Source organism: Miscanthus floridulus, chromosome 18 (genome assembly GCF_019320115.1).
Source record: "Miscanthus floridulus cultivar M001 chromosome 18, ASM1932011v1, whole genome shotgun sequence".
Lineage (NCBI taxonomy): Eukaryota > Viridiplantae > Streptophyta > Magnoliopsida > Poales > Poaceae > Miscanthus > Miscanthus floridulus.
The window spans coordinates 122,866,086-122,885,051 of NC_089597.1; the positions used below are offsets into that span (position 1 = coordinate 122,866,086).

The 18,966-nt window shown below is 49.4% G+C and overlaps 2 protein-coding genes and 1 long non-coding RNA gene across 6 annotated transcripts; all 3 read right to left on the reverse strand.

Moving 5' to 3' along the window:
• Positions 1 to 1,305: 1,305 nt before the first annotated feature.
• Positions 1,306 to 3,878, reverse strand: LOC136519763 (uncharacterized). Of its 2 annotated transcripts, XR_010775044.1 has the most exons (6): positions 3,394 to 3,878; positions 2,617 to 2,750; positions 2,461 to 2,533; positions 2,238 to 2,358; positions 2,037 to 2,153; positions 1,306 to 1,762 (listed from the first exon to the last, which is right to left on the reverse strand). It is a non-coding gene; the product is annotated as an uncharacterized lncRNA (long non-coding RNA). The 2 variants fall into 2 exon arrangements; XR_010775043.1 differs by having other exon boundaries at positions 2,617 to 3,878.
• A 208-nt stretch (positions 3,879 to 4,086) lies between these two features.
• Positions 4,087 to 13,808, reverse strand: LOC136519762 (ribonuclease H2 subunit A-like). Of its 2 annotated transcripts, none has more exons than XM_066513134.1 (9): positions 13,656 to 13,808; positions 13,470 to 13,556; positions 13,143 to 13,214; positions 5,354 to 5,477; positions 5,193 to 5,280; positions 4,932 to 5,069; positions 4,762 to 4,849; positions 4,554 to 4,674; positions 4,087 to 4,411 (listed from the first exon to the last, which is right to left on the reverse strand). In XM_066513134.1, the coding sequence occupies exons 2-9, from the start codon at positions 13,549 to 13,551 to the stop codon at positions 4,231 to 4,233; spliced, it is 894 nt and encodes a 297-aa protein (XP_066369231.1). In that variant the 5' UTR covers positions 13,552 to 13,556; positions 13,656 to 13,808; the 3' UTR covers positions 4,087 to 4,230. The 2 variants fall into 2 exon arrangements, with proteins under 2 accessions (XP_066369231.1, XP_066369232.1); XM_066513135.1 differs by having other exon boundaries at positions 13,660 to 13,806.
• A 914-nt stretch (positions 13,809 to 14,722) lies between these two features.
• Positions 14,723 to 18,533, reverse strand: LOC136519761 (tyrosine-sulfated glycopeptide receptor 1-like). 2 transcript variants are annotated; one of them, XM_066513133.1, is made up of 2 exons: positions 17,751 to 17,953; positions 14,723 to 17,652 (listed from the first exon to the last, which is right to left on the reverse strand). In XM_066513133.1, the coding sequence occupies exons 1-2, from the start codon at positions 17,819 to 17,821 to the stop codon at positions 15,093 to 15,095; spliced, it is 2,631 nt and encodes an 876-aa protein (XP_066369230.1). In that variant the 5' UTR covers positions 17,822 to 17,953; the 3' UTR covers positions 14,723 to 15,092. The 2 variants fall into 2 exon arrangements, with proteins under 2 accessions (XP_066369230.1, XP_066369229.1); XM_066513132.1 differs by having other exon boundaries at positions 14,723 to 18,533.
• Between the last annotated feature and the right edge of the window lie 433 nt (positions 18,534 to 18,966).

Genomic DNA, 18,966 nt, shown 5'->3' on the forward strand with positions numbered 1-18,966 from the left:
TGCACAAAGACAGGGTGCCAAAAAGGCATAGTAGTCGTCATTAGTGAAGCGACCACCGCACCACACAGCTGTTGGCCCGCGTGGAAGGCGCCGTGCGTCAGTGCGTGCACGCACGCCTTGAGATACGGGCCGGGGGATCAACAAGAGACAGCCATGGCTCATGGCTGGAACGTGTCCTTTTTGCCGGCGCCCCGATCGGTACGGCGGCGTGCGGTGCCACCTTCACCGCCGGCGCCACGTGCCCCCGGCCGGCCGGCGAGCGCCAGCTAGCTTCGCCACCTCTTCACCTCTCGCTTTTTCGACCGGGCACGGGCACGGACACGGGCAAACCTTTTTGTGCACGGGCATGGCACGGACGGCCAGCCGCGTGACCAGTAACGCGGCGGTGAAACTTTCCATCCCCTAATGATGTACGGCGCCGGCAGGTTTACTGCCAGTAGATTACCTGGTTAAGTAATTAGTTGGCTGTTAATACAAGTTAATTGGTAGCCGTACGTGTCTGCTGAAGCTCAACTGTTATTACAGGGAATTGTTCTGTAAAGGGAGTTACTACTTACTACTGCTACAGGCTACAGCTTTCTTCTGCAAACGGATAGGGATGTGCTTGGTTTGGCGTACGTACCTGATGAGATGAGGCATCTGATCTGAAATTGTTTTATGCAGCGCATGATCGGACCACTGGACGCAGATCTCCATATACTTACGTTACACAGGCGCAAGATGAGATCATGCGTGGACTGGGAAGCTGGAGAAGCAGGCAATTTTAGAACCGAGGGCGTAAGGCCTGCCGTGCAGCAGGCATCCAAGAAAGGGATGAACATCTGCTGGTTCATCCGGTCTATATCATTATTATAACAACTAGGTTCGTGCCCGTGCGTTGCTACGGGATAGCTAAACTTTTATACTAAAAACTCACGGATCGCACGAATTAAACACCGACGTTAAAGTGACATTTAATTCAAAAATCAAAGTTCGTGAAACAAATCATAACGAATAACGAGGGATTCCGTATCGCTTACTGCCGCTTGAAACAAATCAGAACGAAAACAATGCCGCTCTACTGGTGCAGTTCTGATTCGTCCCTCATGCCGTAGTCCAAGAGTTGCAATAGGTAACAATGCCATTCCATCAGAAGTCAGAACCGCAGGAGACGATGTAGGATAACAAGTTGGCGTCCACATCAGCTGCGCAAAAGCAAAGAAAGGCTAGATAATAATAAAGGGAAATATCTACACACGAAAATTGGACACGATTGACGGGTTACCAAAAAAGCTATCGCGAAGACATGATGGTAGCACCCTCCCATTTTTATCTATATGGTTATGAATGTAATCGTTTCACAATATGATATATCCACACCCAAAGTTTAAACAGGTTCACTGAACAGAACTGAAAAATACCACTCTTCAGTTTGACTAATAACACATATCAGTATCAGATACAGATGGCTATTATGCAGTACAGATGATAGCACACATACAGACCTGTAATAGTGAACAGATGGCTATTACGCAGTACAGATGAATGCAAATGAGCTCAACAAATTTGTGCCTGTAATAGTTAACTATCATCCGAACATATTTCTGTGACCAAAAGAAATAGTGTGGGTATATGAAATCACATTGCCTGTCTTCTCGCAAGTTACATCGATCTCTCAACTTCAACAACACTGAGTTGTTCATACCAGTAGAAGCACTTGAGTTCCCAGTAGCCACAGTTCGTCGAGGGGGCACTATCCCTTGATGTTTGCCTAAAATCCTAGCTGTGAGGAGGATGTATTAAATTATGCAGCACTCGATATGGTAAGAATGAGGTAGCTAGTCAATTTATAATATTACAAGTAAGTGGCATAGGAAAAAACTTTATTTGAGAAAACGTCAAATCACTTCAGGTTACTTTCATTTCTGCCTACATTAGATATCTTCCAAAGAAAATATTAACTGATCTGTTGGCATCCACTAACTAAAAAAATAAACATTGCATACAAAGTTTCGGCAGAGGTCATGGTTACCAACATTGTCAAAAAAAAAGTCTACCTCATTCTTTCCAGGCAATATTGGCTTCCATTGAGAAGTTCTACCAAAATACAGAACACTGACCACATGTCAACGGCTGGACCATATTTTGTGCTTCCAAGCAGCAACTCTGGAGGTCTGCAGCCACAATCCAGGAAAACAATAAGAAGCTTGCGATAACAACTGTAAATATGATAAAAAACCTGTAAAAGTAAACAATACCTATGCCACAAAGTGCTCACACCGCTAGTAAGGTTTCCAATGTGATCACTCGAGAATGATCTTGCAAGGCCAAAATCAGCAAGCTTCAGGTTACCCTCATTGTCTATCAAAAGGTTAGATCCTACAAACAAAGTATCGAATACAATATGTTAGCTTAACAAGGCACAAATAACAGGAATAAGGAAAACAAGAAAAACCCAGCAGAGATGTGTGCAGTTAAGACCTTTGATATCTCAATGCAGAACTTGGTTGACATGACAATAGTGCAGGCCTGTAAGCAGCTGTCTCATGAAACACTGGAACAAGGCATTTCATCAGTGATAAAACCATGACACATCCAAAGCAAAGCACAGCCAGTTACTTGGATAGGTGGTTATACCTTAATCTGTGGCACAGTGAACTGCATTCCTGGCCAATCAGCAAGCCCGGTGAGGTCATGGTCCATATACTAAAAAACCATGTAAATGCTCCCCTTGTACTTGTTACCGTCAACTAATTCAAAACCACAACAATCTGTGCCAACCATTACTACTGCTCTAACTTAACCAAAAAAAAAACAAAGCAGTGGAAACAAGAATAGAGCTCGCCATACTTGGTCACACGAAACAGTGTCCACCTTTTACTCTTTTTAGAACTTAACCAAAAAAAACAAAGCAGTGGAAACAAGAATAGAGCTCGCCATACTTGGTCACACAAAACAGTGTCCACCTTTTACTCTTTTTAGTTGTGAGAATATGACATGCAAGCAATAGTTGCTTTTATTCAGACTTCAGAGGCTAGCTCAGATTATGAAGCAAGCACAAATCGCATAAAAAAACTTCTATTAACATTCGGTAGGATATACCCCATGAGCATACTGTTGAATACGCTGTGTGCAGCTCCAGGGAGGTGATCGTGGACGTGGACATGGCCACGGAGGTGAGAGACGGTGTAGGTGCTCTTGCAGCAGATGGTGTCCGCCGTCCACTACAGCACCATCACGTAATAGTCAAACCAGCCTACTCCCGCATCCTAAATCCTAATGCCACCTACCGATGCCAGCCACGAGGATGACACTAAGAAGAACGGCGCAAGCAGCGCGCCGAGGAGCAGCACGGCAAGACAGATGAGCGACAGCAGCACAACACTATTACTTCCTGATGAGTAAGGGAATTACCTAAAGATATATGACGGGCACTGACGAAGGGCCGGGGCGCCCCATCCGCACCGAGGGCGGCGGCGAACAAGAGCCGCCATCGCCGGATGACTCCATCATGGGGCGCAAGGAGTGTCGATCGCGGATCTGTGAGCAGAGAGAGACCGGCCGAATCCTGGATCCTGCTAGTCGGGTGCTGGAGGCACTTGCGGCTGTTGGAGGCAAGCGCAGCCTGGAGGGAGGTGGAGACTGATGGCCGCGCATGCTTGAGGAGTGGAGGCATCGTGGTAGCGCCGCAAGATGCACATCGGCGGCGGGCAGCGCTGGATCACGGGCTTGTGGCTCAGGGCGGTGCTTTTGCTGTCCGTCGCGCCCTAGCCTAGCGGGGCACCCTCAGCTAGGCGAAGCCGTCGTGCGCGCCCTGGACGACGTACCGTGTGACGGGGAGCGAGGGCGAGAAATAGCGCTATGGGATCGCGTCGATCACGCTCTTCCTGGGAAAGAGATCCGATTGATTTCTGTTGGTTTCTTTAGCCGGATAGACGCGGGTCGCACGACCTATGGTCCTGCTGGTAGATGTTGACCGTAGGAATTTTTTAGTTGCAGAGACAAGGCAACAAGTGCTGACGAGGATGAGAGGATCTGTTGGATACTTGGATGCTACTGATGAATGTGAAGATGTAAATACCTGTACATCTGCAAAAGGCAGACGTATCAATGTGGGGAAACCAGCATCTTCCATTCCAATCTCAACAACACAATTCCTACCAGTTCAAATCAGATACCAAACAAATCAGGCTCCAAAACCGTACGTTTTAGTTTCTACAACAAACATTAGTACTACCAAATCAGCACACATCACTGGAACTTCCTGACCAGCTCAAGCTTGCGAGCCTGGAAGAATTTGCAGCGGCCTTTTCCGCTTGATTCAATCTCCTCGGTCTTCCTTTTGAAACCAGTAAAGCCTAGGCTTGAGAGCTTCACTTGCCGCTTGGTGCTTCCATTGCCAGTTCCATCCTCATCAGCTTCATCAGACTCCCTTTGTATCATATACCATGTGGCAAAATCATACTAGTTAGGAATCAGAATCAATGTTTTGCAGTTCACAAAACACACTGACAAAATCAGTTCAAGTACAGAAAGCACAGAAGCATAAATAAAGGTTGAAAATTTGAACACACCATGTAACCTCAACTGCATCCTTGAAGAAGGGCGTGCAAGTTCCCCAACTAAAACGAACTAAAGTTGGGAAGCCAAACACAGGGTGCTTGTGATCTTCTAACCATTGCTTAGTATCAGGGTCTGCACCATCAATTTGGATGTTCTTTAACGACACACTGTCATATGATTAGAGTTTGGTAAAATCATTTATAACGAGGAATTGGTTACCTCCTGGATATCCTGATCCAGTTTTCATGTGCATATTCAGAGTCGTTTCATCAAACACCCAGTTTCGCAAGGCTCTGTCCCTAGTGACCTGCAGTTGCACATCACAACTTTAGAACTGCGCAAGCCTATAAGAAAGTACCTACACAAGGAAATTTGATTCCAGAAATTACCTTTGCAACTATACTTGCTCCACTAACAACAGGGTAAAGGCTATCAGCTTTTTTGGCAACCACAAATTTGATTCCTGGAAACTTTTCTGTCAGCTTGATCCTATATTTTTCAGGATCTCCCACTGTATCTATATATACCTTTTCAAGGAGGAATATAATTAGTTAATTACTAAAAAATGTAGTAATAAATAATCTTACAAGGATAGCCACATGCCCGCATAAAAAAAAAGTCCTTTTGAACTCAAGAACATATGCTCTTACTTCTGCCAGTAGAACTCCCATGTCAAGCAGTTTTCTAACAAGGCCCATGGCAGAGTTATGTGATATTTCATTCAGATTAACTTTTGACCTGAAACAATGAGACTACTAATGAAGATAACAACGCAAGTTTGCAGTCTAATAGGTACAAAAAGCAGTCATACTTTTTTAACATTTTAGCAGACAGATCCTTTGGGCATATGACATCCACTTCCCACCCAATAGAGCTATTGACCTTTAAACTTTCAAATAGCTCCTCTCTTTGTTCCTCCTTCAAGGTCTTTGAATCTGTTTGAGAAGACAAGATCAATAGGCTATGCTAATTGTCAATGTGTTAGTAGCAAAACTACTCTTGAACTCTTCCGTGGCCCGTGCAAAGTTACATGTCCAACAGACACTCTAGAGTTAACTTCGCCTAAACTAGAAAAAAACTTAAGGATCAGACAGCAGTACCCAGATTGGAAAGAGCCGTTAGCCTCGTCCCCCCCCCCCCCCCCCTCCCCCGGCGTCCCGCGGCACCCCCGCGACGGCGCCCAGATCCGCCGCCGCTGTGGCTTCCCAGCCCCCACCCACTGCCCAAGCGCCCCCTCCAGCCTCCGCCTCCCAGCCCATGTCCTCGTCGCCGGCCATTTGCCGGTCTCCAGGAGGCCCCGAGCAACCCCGCCTCCGGTCCCTGGTGGTGGGCTCGATCGAGCTGCCGCTCCAGGAGTCAACGACCTCCCCTCCTCCTGCTGCCCCACAGCGCAGAGTGCGCTTCGCCATTACTCCTCCCCCAACCACCAGCTCCTTTATTGCTTCGCTATTACCCCCACCTCCCAGCAAATCCTGCCTCAGATCCACGGCCGCCCACGCGAGGGAGAGCGCCTCAGGCTGCACTTATGGTGGCGCACCTTCCCAAGGCAGCCTCGACACGACCGAGGACTCCAGCGCCGCGCAGCCCCGGGTGGCCATGCCCGGTCACCTCACGCATCCAGAGATCGATGAAGATGGTTGGACAAAGGTACTACGGAAAAGGCGTTCAGCTCAGGCGAATTCAAGCCCACCAGCGCCCCGCACGCCATCGCCGCGCTCTGCATTTCTGGAGTCACTCAGAGGGAGGTGCCTCCGATGCCTCACTGGCGGACACTGGGCGGCAGACTGCAGGGAGCCGGTCCGTTGCATCAACTGCAGACGAATTGGCCATAAAGCCAGGGAGTGCAGCAGAGCTTCACATCCCCCATCCGGCCGCGACACAGCTGCAGCACACCCATCTGCCTCCTCTGCTTGGACACCACCAAAGCTCAGCTCCTTTCCCCCCCTGCCGCATCGCGCCATGCCGGCCCCCGGAGACCCCGCGGCCTGCCCAGAAGATACCTGCGCGGTGGCGGCCTCGACTACGGCAATGGAGGCGGAGGCGAGGCGCCTCTCCTCCTGCGCCATCGTGCTTGGGCAGTGCAGAGGCAGAGGCGAGACGGAGCCTAAGGAGGTGGAGAAGGCGCTCCGCAGATGCTTCGGGGTCCTAGAAGGCGACGTCGTTGTTTCCTGTCATCGACCAGAGAACTTCCTCGCCATCTTCAAGTACCCCCACCACCAAGATGCTGCGGTGACCAAGGAGAAACTTCCGATGCGCAACTTCGACTTCCGCATCTGGCCATGGCGGATAGAAGCCTATGGAGACCACTGTGAGCTGCGCCATCACGTGCGTCTCTGCCTGGAAGGAGTTCCAGTCCACGCTTGGAACGAGAGCATCGCTAAGCGGGTGGTGGCGAGAGCGTGCGACATCGACTACGTGGAGCAGCAGTCGGTGGACCGGGAGGACACCAGGGTGCTATGCCTCTGGGCGTGGACCTACAATCCCTCCGATATCCCCAAGGTAACTTGGTTGACCATAACTGACAATGCAGTGCTTGTTCATGACGGCGCAGTCCCCCCTCGTGGCCGACGTGGGCTAACCTTCCGCATCATCGTCCACCTCGACCTGCTTGAGCTTCCCCCCCCCCCCCCCGACAGTCACGGCCAGGTGGAAACCAAGGACTTCACTTGGCACTTTGGGGTCGTCGACGGCGAACGCACGCTGCGTGAACGCCAAGAGCCACCGCCACCAGAACCCAGGCGCCAGCATCGCCGGGACGACGACGACGAGCGTCGTGGCCGTCGCGAAAGGAGGAGTGACCACTGGGGGTCACGTCTACTCCGGAGCCTCTCTCGTGCCCCGGAGCGGGCAAGAGAGAGGGAACGGTCAGAGTCACGACATGGCCGTCGCGACAGATCGACTGCTCCAGGGGAACGACGCAGACACGGCCACGACAACGATGGTGCCAGGAGCAGGACTCCGCCACGCAACACGCGCAGATCGCCGGAACGAGGATGACGGCGTCCAGAGCGGGTCACCACCTCGCCGGCCGCGCTCAACTCCTGGAGAGCACTGCATCAACGACGACATCAGCAGCAGGTCTCCCATCAGTTCGCAGGTCGCCATCACGCCGTTCGCGCCCTGCTCCTCGTGGGCGCACCAGGAGCGAATCTCCACCGCGCCACACACGCCCAGCTCGCGGCCACGACGATGAAGGCGCCCAGAATGAGTCTTCACCTGGCCGAGCTTGTTCAACTCTCGAAGCCCCGCCCCCAGCAACCTCCAACGGCGCTTCAAGCAAGGGGGCTGACCCCGGCGCTGTGCTCGGAGAGGACAGCAGTAACATGGTCGTGGGGTCTCCAGGGACAACAAGCAGGACAGCGGCCACGACAGCACCCTCTGGTATGCCACGTGACAGGGAACACCCAACTGCTCGTCTCGACACACAAGGAAGGCGCCAACACTACACCGCTGCCTGCTGCAGGTGAACATGACGTCCTGCCGCGGGACGGAACATTGCTGTCCGCCGGCCATGGCGTCCTGGAGCAGGGCGCAACATCGCCAACCACCGTCCACGGCGTCCCAACGCAGGGCACAGCAACACTGACCTCCGGCCACCAGGGACCGACTTCCGAGGGCGGGAGCATTCTGCAAGTCCCACTCCCACTCATGGCCACGCCCCCTGCTTCGCCGGCGACTCCAGCAACCTCCATCCACGGCCGCACAAGGGAGCGTCAGTACGGGCGCCGCGGCAGTGGCCGAAATCGCTCCCCGCCCAGAAGCTCGCCCAAGACGCCGACAAATGACGGCGACAGCTGCATCATCAGCCACAGGTCCAACACTCGCAGACCTGACGACGACAACAGTGGCTCCTCGCATCCACCAGCAGTAACATGTTCAACTACAAGTTTTGACTGTCCTTCACCCCCCATGCTACACAGGTTGACATCCCCAACCAGTGGCGACAGCAGGGACGAGGCTGCACAGCGTTCTGCCACAATTGCGGCGTTCAGGCGATCTCCTCGCTCCCACCAGGCCGCGTCTGGTACCCGATTCAGAAGGCACCGCCCAAATTGCGTCTATGTCAGGCGTAATTGTTGCAGGCAGCGCACGGCGTCTCCACTAGCCCAACAGAACGTGGCGGCCAACTTCATCAGCACAGTCACACTGCAGACTGCAGTGCCGCTGCTCCAAGGGCCACCCCAGCGAACGAGGACCGTCAGACGCAGGAAGAAGCAGTCTTCAGCCCCCCTGCGCAAAAGTGTGCGCATTGCAACAGCATCTTGGCCGCGGGGCGATGCTCAAGCGAAGGCGCGCCAAGTTCTGATGAAAAAACTTGCTTCATGGAGGAGGAGGACCGTTTGCTGGACGACGCGCTGCTGGGCTACTTCAAGCTGTTCGGCGGTCCACTTTCAGGGACGGTGATCCAGGCGTTGACTGCCCTTTGTGGCCTCGGCGACGACTCTGGGGCAGGCTGCTCCCAGGCTTAGGTTTCATAGTTCGGTGCAAGGGCTACATTATGTAACTCATGTCAAGCTCCAACCATTTGTATCTTCAGTTCAGTAGGTGTGTCGTCGTCTCCAGTTATGTATCGGCTGTGAAGGATGCAGTGGTGACGACCAGGGGCCAAAGATCACCAAAGCGCTCTCCACTCCTTCAGGGTCACCATGTCATCTTCAGTTGTTATTCTACTATGTCTGCACCAAAGCTACTGCCATCAGCGCTGCTAGCTACCTGTTGTAAGCTTCGGTTTGGAAATACTACTGTAATCGGCTGCAGCCAGTTTACTCGCTTCAATGTGTCTGTTCTTCCCTTGCAGTTTCTGCACAGGCTGTTATTTGGGGTAAATCTTGTTTTCAATGACACAACGTAATTGCAACATCCTGTGCTGGAACGTGAGAGGCCTCAATGATGTGGTGAGGCAAGATACAGTGAGCTTGCTAGTTCGAGACACAGCCTCCACCATCGTGTGTCTACAAGAAACAAAGCTACAAAACATCGACCAAGGCATCGTCCAGCGCACGGTAGGTGCCAAATTCACAAACAATTTTGTGGCATTGCCGGCCACACAAACTAGAGGTGCCATTCTTTTGGCGGCAAATGAAGATTATTTCCACCTCACCGATCAACACTTATCTGCAAATGTGGTCACAGCAACATGCACCATGAGGGCAGACGGGACCAAATGGCAAATAACGGTGGTATATGGTCCACAAGGTGATGCTGAGAAACTACAATTCTTGCAAGAGCTCAAGGCAATTCCTAGGCCGGCGCACGGGAGGTGGCTAGTCCTTGGTGACTTTAATCTCATCTACCAAGCGGCAGATAAGAATAATTCAAATCTGAACCGTCGTCTAATGGGGGCCTTCAAAGCGGTGATCGACAAGCTAAACCTCAAAGAAATAGGGCTCAATGGCCGCCGTTACACTTGGAGCAATGAGCAGGACAGTCCGACGCTTACTAGGATCGACAGGCTGCTTTGCACCCCGGATTGGGAATTGACCTTCCCAACCTGTTTCCTCCACTCCCTGCCTTCGCTCATGTCATACCACACTCCGCTTCTACTACAAGGGGAGATCCTGCACTACAAAAATCCATCCTTCCGCTTCGAAAATTTCTGGGTGAATGTTGATGGCTTCAGTGAATTGGTAGAACAGATTTGGAATAGACCTGTCCAATTGAACGTGCCTCTCAAGCGACTCAACACAAAATTAGCAAGAGTGGCCAAAGGCATCAAGAAATGGCGGAGGGAGAAAATTGGCGACACACGGCTACAGTTGGCCATCGTCAAAGAAGTGCTATTGCAGCTTGAAGTGGCACAGGAAATGAGAACGCTGACGCCCCAGTAAATTGCACTACGTCGCCAGCTAAAAGCAAGGAGCACCGGACTTGCTGCCATTGAAAAATCGAGGATTAGGCAGCGAGCGAGATTATCACACATCAGCAGTGGAGACGCAAACACAAAATTCTTCCATATCAGAGCCAGCATGAGGAGGAGGAAAAATTATATACATTGCTTGCATACGGATGAGGGGGTAGCCATTACTCATAGTGACAAGGAGAAGGTGGTGGCAGACTAGTTCTCGGGTCACCTGGGTTCAGTGCCATCGAGATCAAGGACCTTCGACTGGAACGCACTGGGTTATGTCCCAAGAGACTTGTCCGCACTAGAGGTTCCATTCACGCAGGAGGAGATCAAGGCCACGATACATTCCATGCCGTCCGACAAAGCACCAGGACCCGATGGTTTCACGGGCGTCTTCTTCAAAAAGTGCTGGGAAATTATCAAGGAAGATGTCATAGTGGCAATGAACAGCATGTTTATGCTAAACTCCCAAGGTTTTGAGCTGCTAAATTCGGCTAATATTATCCTGCTCCCAAAAAAAGCGGACGCCATGCAAGTAACGGACTTCCGGCCAATTAGTCTCATACACAGTTTTGCAAAATTATTCACCAAGCTTCTCGCAAACAGATTGGCTCCCCTATTGGACTCCTTGGTCTCCAAATGCCAAAGTGCGTTCATAAAAAAAAGGAGCATCCATGACAACTTCCTATATGTCCAGAGCATAGTGCGGACCTTCCAAAAACAAAAAAAGCCGGCCATATTCCTCAAGTTGGACATACATAAAGCCTTCGACACAGTCAGCTGGAGCTACCTTCTGGAGGTACTACAGGCTCTTGGCTTCGGACCACGCGGGCGTGAGTGGGTTTCAATCCTCTTCCGCACCACTTCCTCAAGGGTCCTTCTAAATGGACAGCAGGGTCCGGCGTTCAGCCACAGCAGGGGAGTTCGGCAGGGTGACCCACTTTCGCCCATGCTTTTTATTCTTGCCATGGACCCGCTGCAGCGCTTACTAGACTTGGCAACACAGCAAGCCGTCCTCACCAACCTTCCTGTAGCTGCAGCTAGATGGCGAACTTCCATGTATGCTGATGATGCGGCAATATTCATTAACCCCTTCAAGGAAGATCTCGAAGCCATCACTACCATCCTGCAAGAATTCGACAATGTCTCGGGCCTTCACATAAACTTGAAGAAAAGTTCGGTCCACCCAATCAGATGCCAAGACATCGACCTTGATCATGTCTTGGCCTCCTTCGTAGGGAAAAGAGAGACTTTCCCGTGTCGCTACTTGGGATTGCAGCTACATACGAGACCACTGCAAAAGGTCCACGTACAACCCCTCATTGAGCGCATTGGCCAGAGGTTGCCGGGTTGGAAGGGGAGGTTTAGCAGGCTTACATTAGTTACCTCAGTTCTGTCTTCTATGCCTACTTATCATCTCACGGTGTTCCCTCTAGCAGTGTGGGCAAGAAAGAAGATTGATAAAATCAGAAGATCATTCCTTTGGAAGGGGGAGGAGAACGCAAATGGGGGACACAGCCTGGTGAATTGGCCAACTGTATGTAGGCCAAAAGACTTGGGCGGATTGGGAGTGCCGGACCTGGAGAGGTTCGGAAGGGCATTGCACCTAAGATGGCTATGGCAAGAATGGGGTCAGGATCCTAAACCTTGGGTGGGATTGGGAGTGCCATGCAAAGACACAGATCGGCTCCTTTTCAACTCCTCCACCACGGTCACGATTGGCAATGGCAACAAAGCACGTTTCTGGCACCACAGCTGGCTAGATGGAGAGGCACCCAGGTACTTAGCGCCACACCTGTTCATGCTTGTGCGTAGGAAGAACAGGACGGTCCAGCAAGAGCTACACAATGGTAACTGGATTAAATCGCTGCAAAGGTGTATCACAACAACAACACAGATCCAGGAATTCATTGGTCTATGGATCAGATTACAAAATGTCCAGCTACAGCCCGAGGTAGAAGACTCCATTATTTGGAAATGGACGGCCGACGGAAATTACTCCACTCGCTCGGCATACAGGATACAATTCGGAGGTTCGCATCGAAAGTTCCAACATGAACTCATCTGGAAGGCGAAAGCGGAGAATAAATGCAAAATTCATGCCTGGATCCTCATGCATGACAAAGTTCTAACGGCCGATAATCTTCAGAAAAGGGGATGGCCCCACCAAGATCATTGCGTCTTGTGTAATGGCCCTTTGGAGACAGGGCTACACCTCTCTGTCATGCCCCTTTGCAAGAGCTGTTTGGGCTCAGGTGCTATCTTGGGAAAATTATGATTTACAGCTGCCACAGCAAGACCCAGCCTCAATCGGCACTTGGTGGGAGGAGATGGCAAGCAAGGTGCCAAAGCAGGAACACAGGCACCCATGTTTGTCCTCCACAATTTCAGAAGTTCATAAACATATGCATCAGGTCTTTGAAAGATACACTAGCTTCTATCATGCCAAATCAACCAAAGTGCTTAACTACTGCCAGCATCTACTTAATGAATGAACACAAATTGAAGGTCACAAATTAACCTATTAAAGATTACGTGCTATAACTTCGACGCTACGTCGCTACCCAGTTTATCTCTCTGACACAGGCTCAGTCATAAATAATTCGGTATACAATTGAAACTAAATCACATGTACATGTATGTGCTCTGTAGAACTAAAACTACACTGAGAATACTGAGCTGTGCATTGCAACTAACACAACAACAAGTAAATCAGCTTCAACAAGGAGATGAAGAAGATGTGAGTGAAGAAGACCTGCGAATTTGAGAGTGGCAAGAGTGTTATTGTAAGAGCGCGCGCAGTACATACATCCATACACCATAGGACCTGCACGAGCAGTAATAGGAAGTCAATTTCGGAAAGACTCCATCTCTGTTAAAAACCAGAAAAAATGCGTCCTGCTCATGACATTTCGCTGAGGAAAGTGTTGAAACCAACTTGAAGTTCAAGAAACTTGCACATTTCCATGAGTGTTCATCCTATTTCACTTTGGCCTACTGAATATTTGTACAGTAATAAACTGAAAAAAAATTGAAGCAGCATTGCGTATTAATAACCGGTCAGAAGAGAGAAAGCGTTTACCAAGGACAGGGCCACGGCCGGCCTCGTCGATCCCCATGAGGCAGGGCTCCTTGGTAGCCCACTCTGGCACCGGCGCCGCCATTTCCACTGCGTTAGGGCAAAGGAGAGAGGGGAAGCGGATTAGAGTTGGAGGTCGCTGCTGCCGGATTAGGGATGAAGCAGGGAGGAAAGGAAGTAGGAACTCACCCACCTTGCTGCGGACGGGCGGGACGTGAGGTAGCGGCGGCGGCGGCGGCGGCGGCGGCGGGGTCGCGGCGGGCTCGCCGCTTGGGTGGCGAGAAGAGAAAGGCGTAGCGGCTAGCGGGGTTGCGCGCCTGCGCGACTCACCATCGGGCGCGCCGGGGCGAACCGGGCCGGTAAGAACGGGAAGCGTTAGCCCAGAAAAGGCCCATCTACCGGTAAGAATGGGTCGGCCCACGGAGAAAGGAGACCGAGTTCAGAGTTTTAGTCTTCTTCCCCGGCGACCTCCTCCGCCCGCACGGCCGCACAGGCACAGCCACTGGCCGTCTGGCCGCGACGGAGCGCCCCCTCCCGTTCCGCATGGATTCACGCCCGTTCCTGGCTGGGCGACCAACGGTAGGCAGCATGCGGCAACCGCGACCGGTCCCCGTTCCTGTTGGTCATTAAGTCATTTGATGCCCCTGACAATTGTTTTCGCTAGATTAGAGGTTGGTGCTGCGCTGCCTTTTTTTGCTAGGGGTTGTTGGTGTTAGCATTCTGCATGCCAAAATTGTCGGGCTGTTAGGATGGTGTGGCCTGTGGAAATGTGCATTGCTTGTGGTCTTGCTTCCGCCATTGTGCTGTTGTGGTTGCTCTAGGCCTCTAGGACAGTAGGACTGTTGGAACTTGGAAACGAAGCCATGTAGGCTTGGACATCATATTGTTGGGGAGGGAGGGAACCAAACTGAAACTGAACAATATGTACTGATTATGCTCCTAAGTTAAATCTGAACACCACTAGTTCATAAATTGCCCCCTCTCACAGCAATAACAGTAAGCTGAATTCTGAACAATGGTACTTCATATCTTTTCCCCTTCTCAGATAAAAAAAAATCAGCAAAGTCCATCCTTCTCCCTCAATTATGCTATCCATATATCCATCTTTTCTAATACAGGCATCTGTACATGTTTCACAGTTCCAGAAATGTTAATGAATTAATTGATAGCTCAATACGCTTTCAAAGTGCTTTCACTGTTCCTGCAATTGAACTTGAGCGCTATAGGTTTTAGATAACAAGAGGGAAAATTGTAGACAGAAGCTCATAGCTGTGAGCCTTTTCTTTTCATAGATTTACATACACAACTGTACAACTTCACTAGGATACAAATGTAGGCATACTAAGCAAGAGCCCAATGCCTTTTTTTTTATGCACTTTCCATATTCAATCGTTTGAACTAGGAGGTGCAATATTTCCACGGAAGGAATAAGGAAAATTGTATACAGGGCCTCATGACAGTGAGACTTTTCTTTCAGGAATGTACAGTACTGCGCTCTTTGTTAGAAACTCTTCCTTCTACTGAAGTTACACCTAGTCTGGTGGAGTACAATATTGCCACCTACAATATGTTCTCCTTTAATTACATCTGCACCTGCACCTGCACCTGCAGGGGCTCAACTACAGTTTACAGGCAGTACACCACCTCTTGGATGGTCGGCCTCAAGCCAGGATTGTGGTTGATGCACTTACAGGCTACTTCAAGCACATTCAGCATTTGGTCGTCATGTCCTCTTCCTCTGAGAGCAGGATCCAAGACCTCGATATCCTTTCCTTGGGACCTCATCTCCCTTACCCATTGGACAAGTTCCTTCGACTTGGTCAAAACCTGGACGGGCCTCTTCCCTGTGAGCAGCTCAAGCAAGACCACTCCAAAACTATATATATCACCTCTCAGTGTGGCCACCCAGGCCTGGCCATACTCGGGAGGAATGTAACCCAGAGTACCTACCAGCTCTGTCGTGACATGTGTGTTGTAAGGAAGGATCAATCTTGCCAGGCCAAAATCAGCAACATAAGCATTGAATTCTCTGTCAAGTAAGATGTTGCTGGATTTGATGTCACGATGAACAATGTTAGGGTTGCAGGTGTTGTGGATATAAGAAAGGCCCCGACTTGCTCCTTGTGCAATCTTGAGCCTTATTGGCCAATCAAGAAATGAGTTGGCATTGTCCTTGTTGTGAAGCCAATCATCAAGACTCCCATTCTCCATGAAAGAATATATGAGGAGCCTCGTGTTTCCCTGGATACAATAACCCCATAGTGGCACAAGATTCTCATGTTGTGCCATAGAGAGTGCTTCAACCTCTGCTGTGAATTCTCTTTCCATCAGACACATTTCTCCATTGAGTTTCTTGATCGCAAGCTTGGATCCACAAGGTAGCTCAGCCTTATAGACTAGACCATTACCTCCACAACCAATAATGTTCTGCTGATCAAAATTATTTGTGGCCTTCAAGATATCATTGAATGTGATATTGTTTGATTCTCCCTTTCCTCGAGGTACCATCACCAAAATGCTTCCCTTTATGTGCTCTGAAACAGAGTTGAATGAAGTTGCTTCAATGTCCCTGTTGTTGCTGCTCTTGTTTCTGTCAGCAGATTTTGTGCTTCTGATGAACAGAATAAGACGTCCCAGCAAGAAAAGCATGGCAAGCCCTCCAAAGAACACACCTAAGGCAAGCGCAAAGATGGTCTTCTTGTGCCTCCTTTTCATTGAGGCTGGAGGTTCTTCTACCGGGCCACAATGGACACTGAGCATAGGACCACATAGCTTGGAATTTCCAATGTAGCTAGAATTTGTAAAGGTATTAAACTGTCCTCCACTTGGAACTGGCCCTTCTAGGTCGTTGTTAGACACATTGAACCAAGAAAGGAAGTGAAGATTACTCAGTGCAGTTGGTAGTTCACCTGTGAGCTGGTTATTTGACAAGTCTAGAGTTTGCAGGTTGGTGAGGTTGCAAATTTGTTGTGGTATTTCTCCAGATAAGCTGTTGGTGCTAAAGTTGAGGACATTGAGCACTTTCAACTGACCAATCCCTTGGGGAATTATGCCTGACAAGCTATTGTTGCATAGATTCAATACATTGGGGAAAGCATTGAGCAAACGGTATTGACGTGATTGTGTCCAAAATACAGGTAACTCAAGGAACTTCATGTCCAACTTGATAGCATTCTTGTCAGATTGTAGCATTGGCATCTCCATCAATTCAGGTGGGATATCCCCTGTAAGCCTGTTGCTTGATATGTCCAGAAAGAAGAGGAGTTCCAGCCTGTTAATCCAGGATGGTATTGTTCCAGTAAGGTGATTGTATGATAGATCTAATATCTCCAATTTTGTGAGTTTTGATAACCAAAGAGGGATTGTCCCAACCAATGGGCATGCATCTATGGTTAGGACCTGAAGATTCTGAAAACCATCAATTGCTGCATTCTGTGGTATGGTTTCACCTTTGAAGTTGCTTCCAATTAGCAAGGAGGTAAGGTTCTTGCATCTGTTGAGATTCTGAAGTGCATCTGTGATATCTGTAAATGAGTTATTGGTAACTGAAAGGAAGGAAAGGGATCTGAGATTGGCTATTCTTGGTGAGAACTGGCCTTGAAAATTGTTGTAAGCCAATCGCAAAGCAATTAGATTGCTGCATGCATATATGCTTTCAGGAATTGTTCCACTGAATTTGTTCAGTGAAAAATCTGCAGTCCTCAGATCCATCTGGGTGAAGTTAACTCTGCTAAGATCTCCCACAAAACTATTGTTTCTGAGGGTGATATACTTGAGACTTCTGCAGTTACTTAGGGCCGATGGCAGCTCTCCGATCATCAGGTTGTTGTCTAAGTGGAGCTCCTCCAATCTTCCCAGCTGCCCAATAGAATCTGGCATCTCTCCTTCAAGCCCATTTGATCCAAGGTCAAGGAATATCAGATTACTGAGTTTGACTAGGCTGGAACCATCAAGTGCCCCTTGCAAATTATTGTTTGGAAAAGAGAGGTGCTCCAATGAGGGAGCATTGAACAGTTCATGGGGTAGACCTCCGGTAAGGTTGTTGCGGCCAGCCTTGAGTACTGTCAACTTGGAGCAATTGCCAAACTCTGGGGAAACAGTGCCACTGAAGTCATTTAAGAAAAGGTCAAGCATGGCAAGTGATGGGGCGTTACTGCAAATAGAGGATGGCAATGGTCCTGTAAAGCTGTTGTTGCTTGCATTAAGAGCGACAAGATTGTTCATCACTTGCAGTGTTGTGGATGGTAACTGTCCTGTAAAGAGGTTACTTGAGATATTCAGTACCTTGAGAGGAAGGCCAGAAATTGGGGACTGACGCTCTTGCAGAGGACCAGATAGGCTGTTGAAGCTGACATCCAAGATGATGATGCTGCTGGAGAACACCAATTCTGCTGGCAGACTGCCGTAGAGTGAATTGCATGACAGGTTGAGGTGCAGCAGCCCTGTAAGATTGCTGAGAGATGGTGGGATCCTCCCTTTGAGGCCTTTAGAAGGCAGCAAGACTTCTGTGACCACGCCACCGTTGCCGCAGTTTACTCCTTCCCATTGGCAGCAGTCTGTGCCGTTGGCCCACGACATGTTGAGGCCGCCATTGCCCTCCTGGGAGAGACCATCTCGGAAGTCGATGAGGGAGCTCTTCTCTTGCTCTGTACAGGAGCTGGCGAGGGACGCACAAGAGAGGAGGAGGACCAAGGCAGTACCAAAGAAAGGCCCGGGTAATTTGGAGGCGCTACTGCTGCTGCATAGCAAATTCAGCAACGGCATGATTCTCTCATGAAACGTCCTGCAGCTCGCAGAGACGCTCATTTTGGATTTTGGGCTCTGACTAGCTAAAGAACCAGAGGTTCTTTCTACGACAGCATGGGGGAAGAAGAAGCAGCTGCATGCTCTTTCTGGTGGTGTTGAACTTTCCTCGTCTTGTTCCCCGAGGAAGAATGGCAAAGGTATATGATGCAGAAACATCCAAGTCAGTTACTTACACGTTTGCCACCACCAATTTTTTTCTTCTTCAATACAGACTCCAGAGAGGGAAGGAAAAAAAAAATCGGAAATACTTTTCTTGCCCAGTTCACTTGTTTGACGTTTTGCTTGGGTTGCTACAACTCTACGTGCAAAAGTCCAACTTCCCTGTACGAAGCCTTAGTTGTTATCCTTCTCTAGGGTCGTCATCAAACTTTGGAAGTTGCCACAGAATATTTCTTTTGGAGCCCAGGTTGGTATTGAATATTGCACCATGCTAAGATAATTTATTGCTGCATATATTCATGCATATCTTCTGAATCTTTTATGCGACTCTTAAGTCTTAACTGATAAGAAACCAAACCATGTTTTTTTTCATCACCAACCTAATGTCAAATGAAAGTTTCTGCTTCATTTATTGTAATGTTACTATATTACTCCTACATGGCTACATGTAAACCTTGAGAAGAAATCGCTTGACCGTCGAAAACTGTAACCTATGACAGTTAAAATTCAGGGTATTTTTTTTACATACAAAAAT

Bases quoted from the DNA above. Each gene is read 5' to 3' on its own strand.
- LOC136519762 (XM_066513134.1), bottom strand. From the start codon at position 13,551: ATGGCGGCGCCGGTGCCAGAGTGGGCTACCAAGGAGCCCTGCCTCATG. The intron at 5,478-13,142 runs GTCTTCTTCACT...CTTCTCAAACAG, and splicing joins TGCCACTCTCAAATTCGCAG to ATTCAAAGACCTTGAAGGAG. The intron at 4,850-4,931 runs GTAATTTCTGGA...GTGCAACTGCAG, and splicing joins GAGCAAGTATAGTTGCAAAG to GTCACTAGGGACAGAGCCTT.
- LOC136519761 (XM_066513132.1), bottom strand. From the start codon at position 18,428: ATGTTTCTGCATCATATACCTTTGCCATTCTTCCTCGGGGAACAAGAC.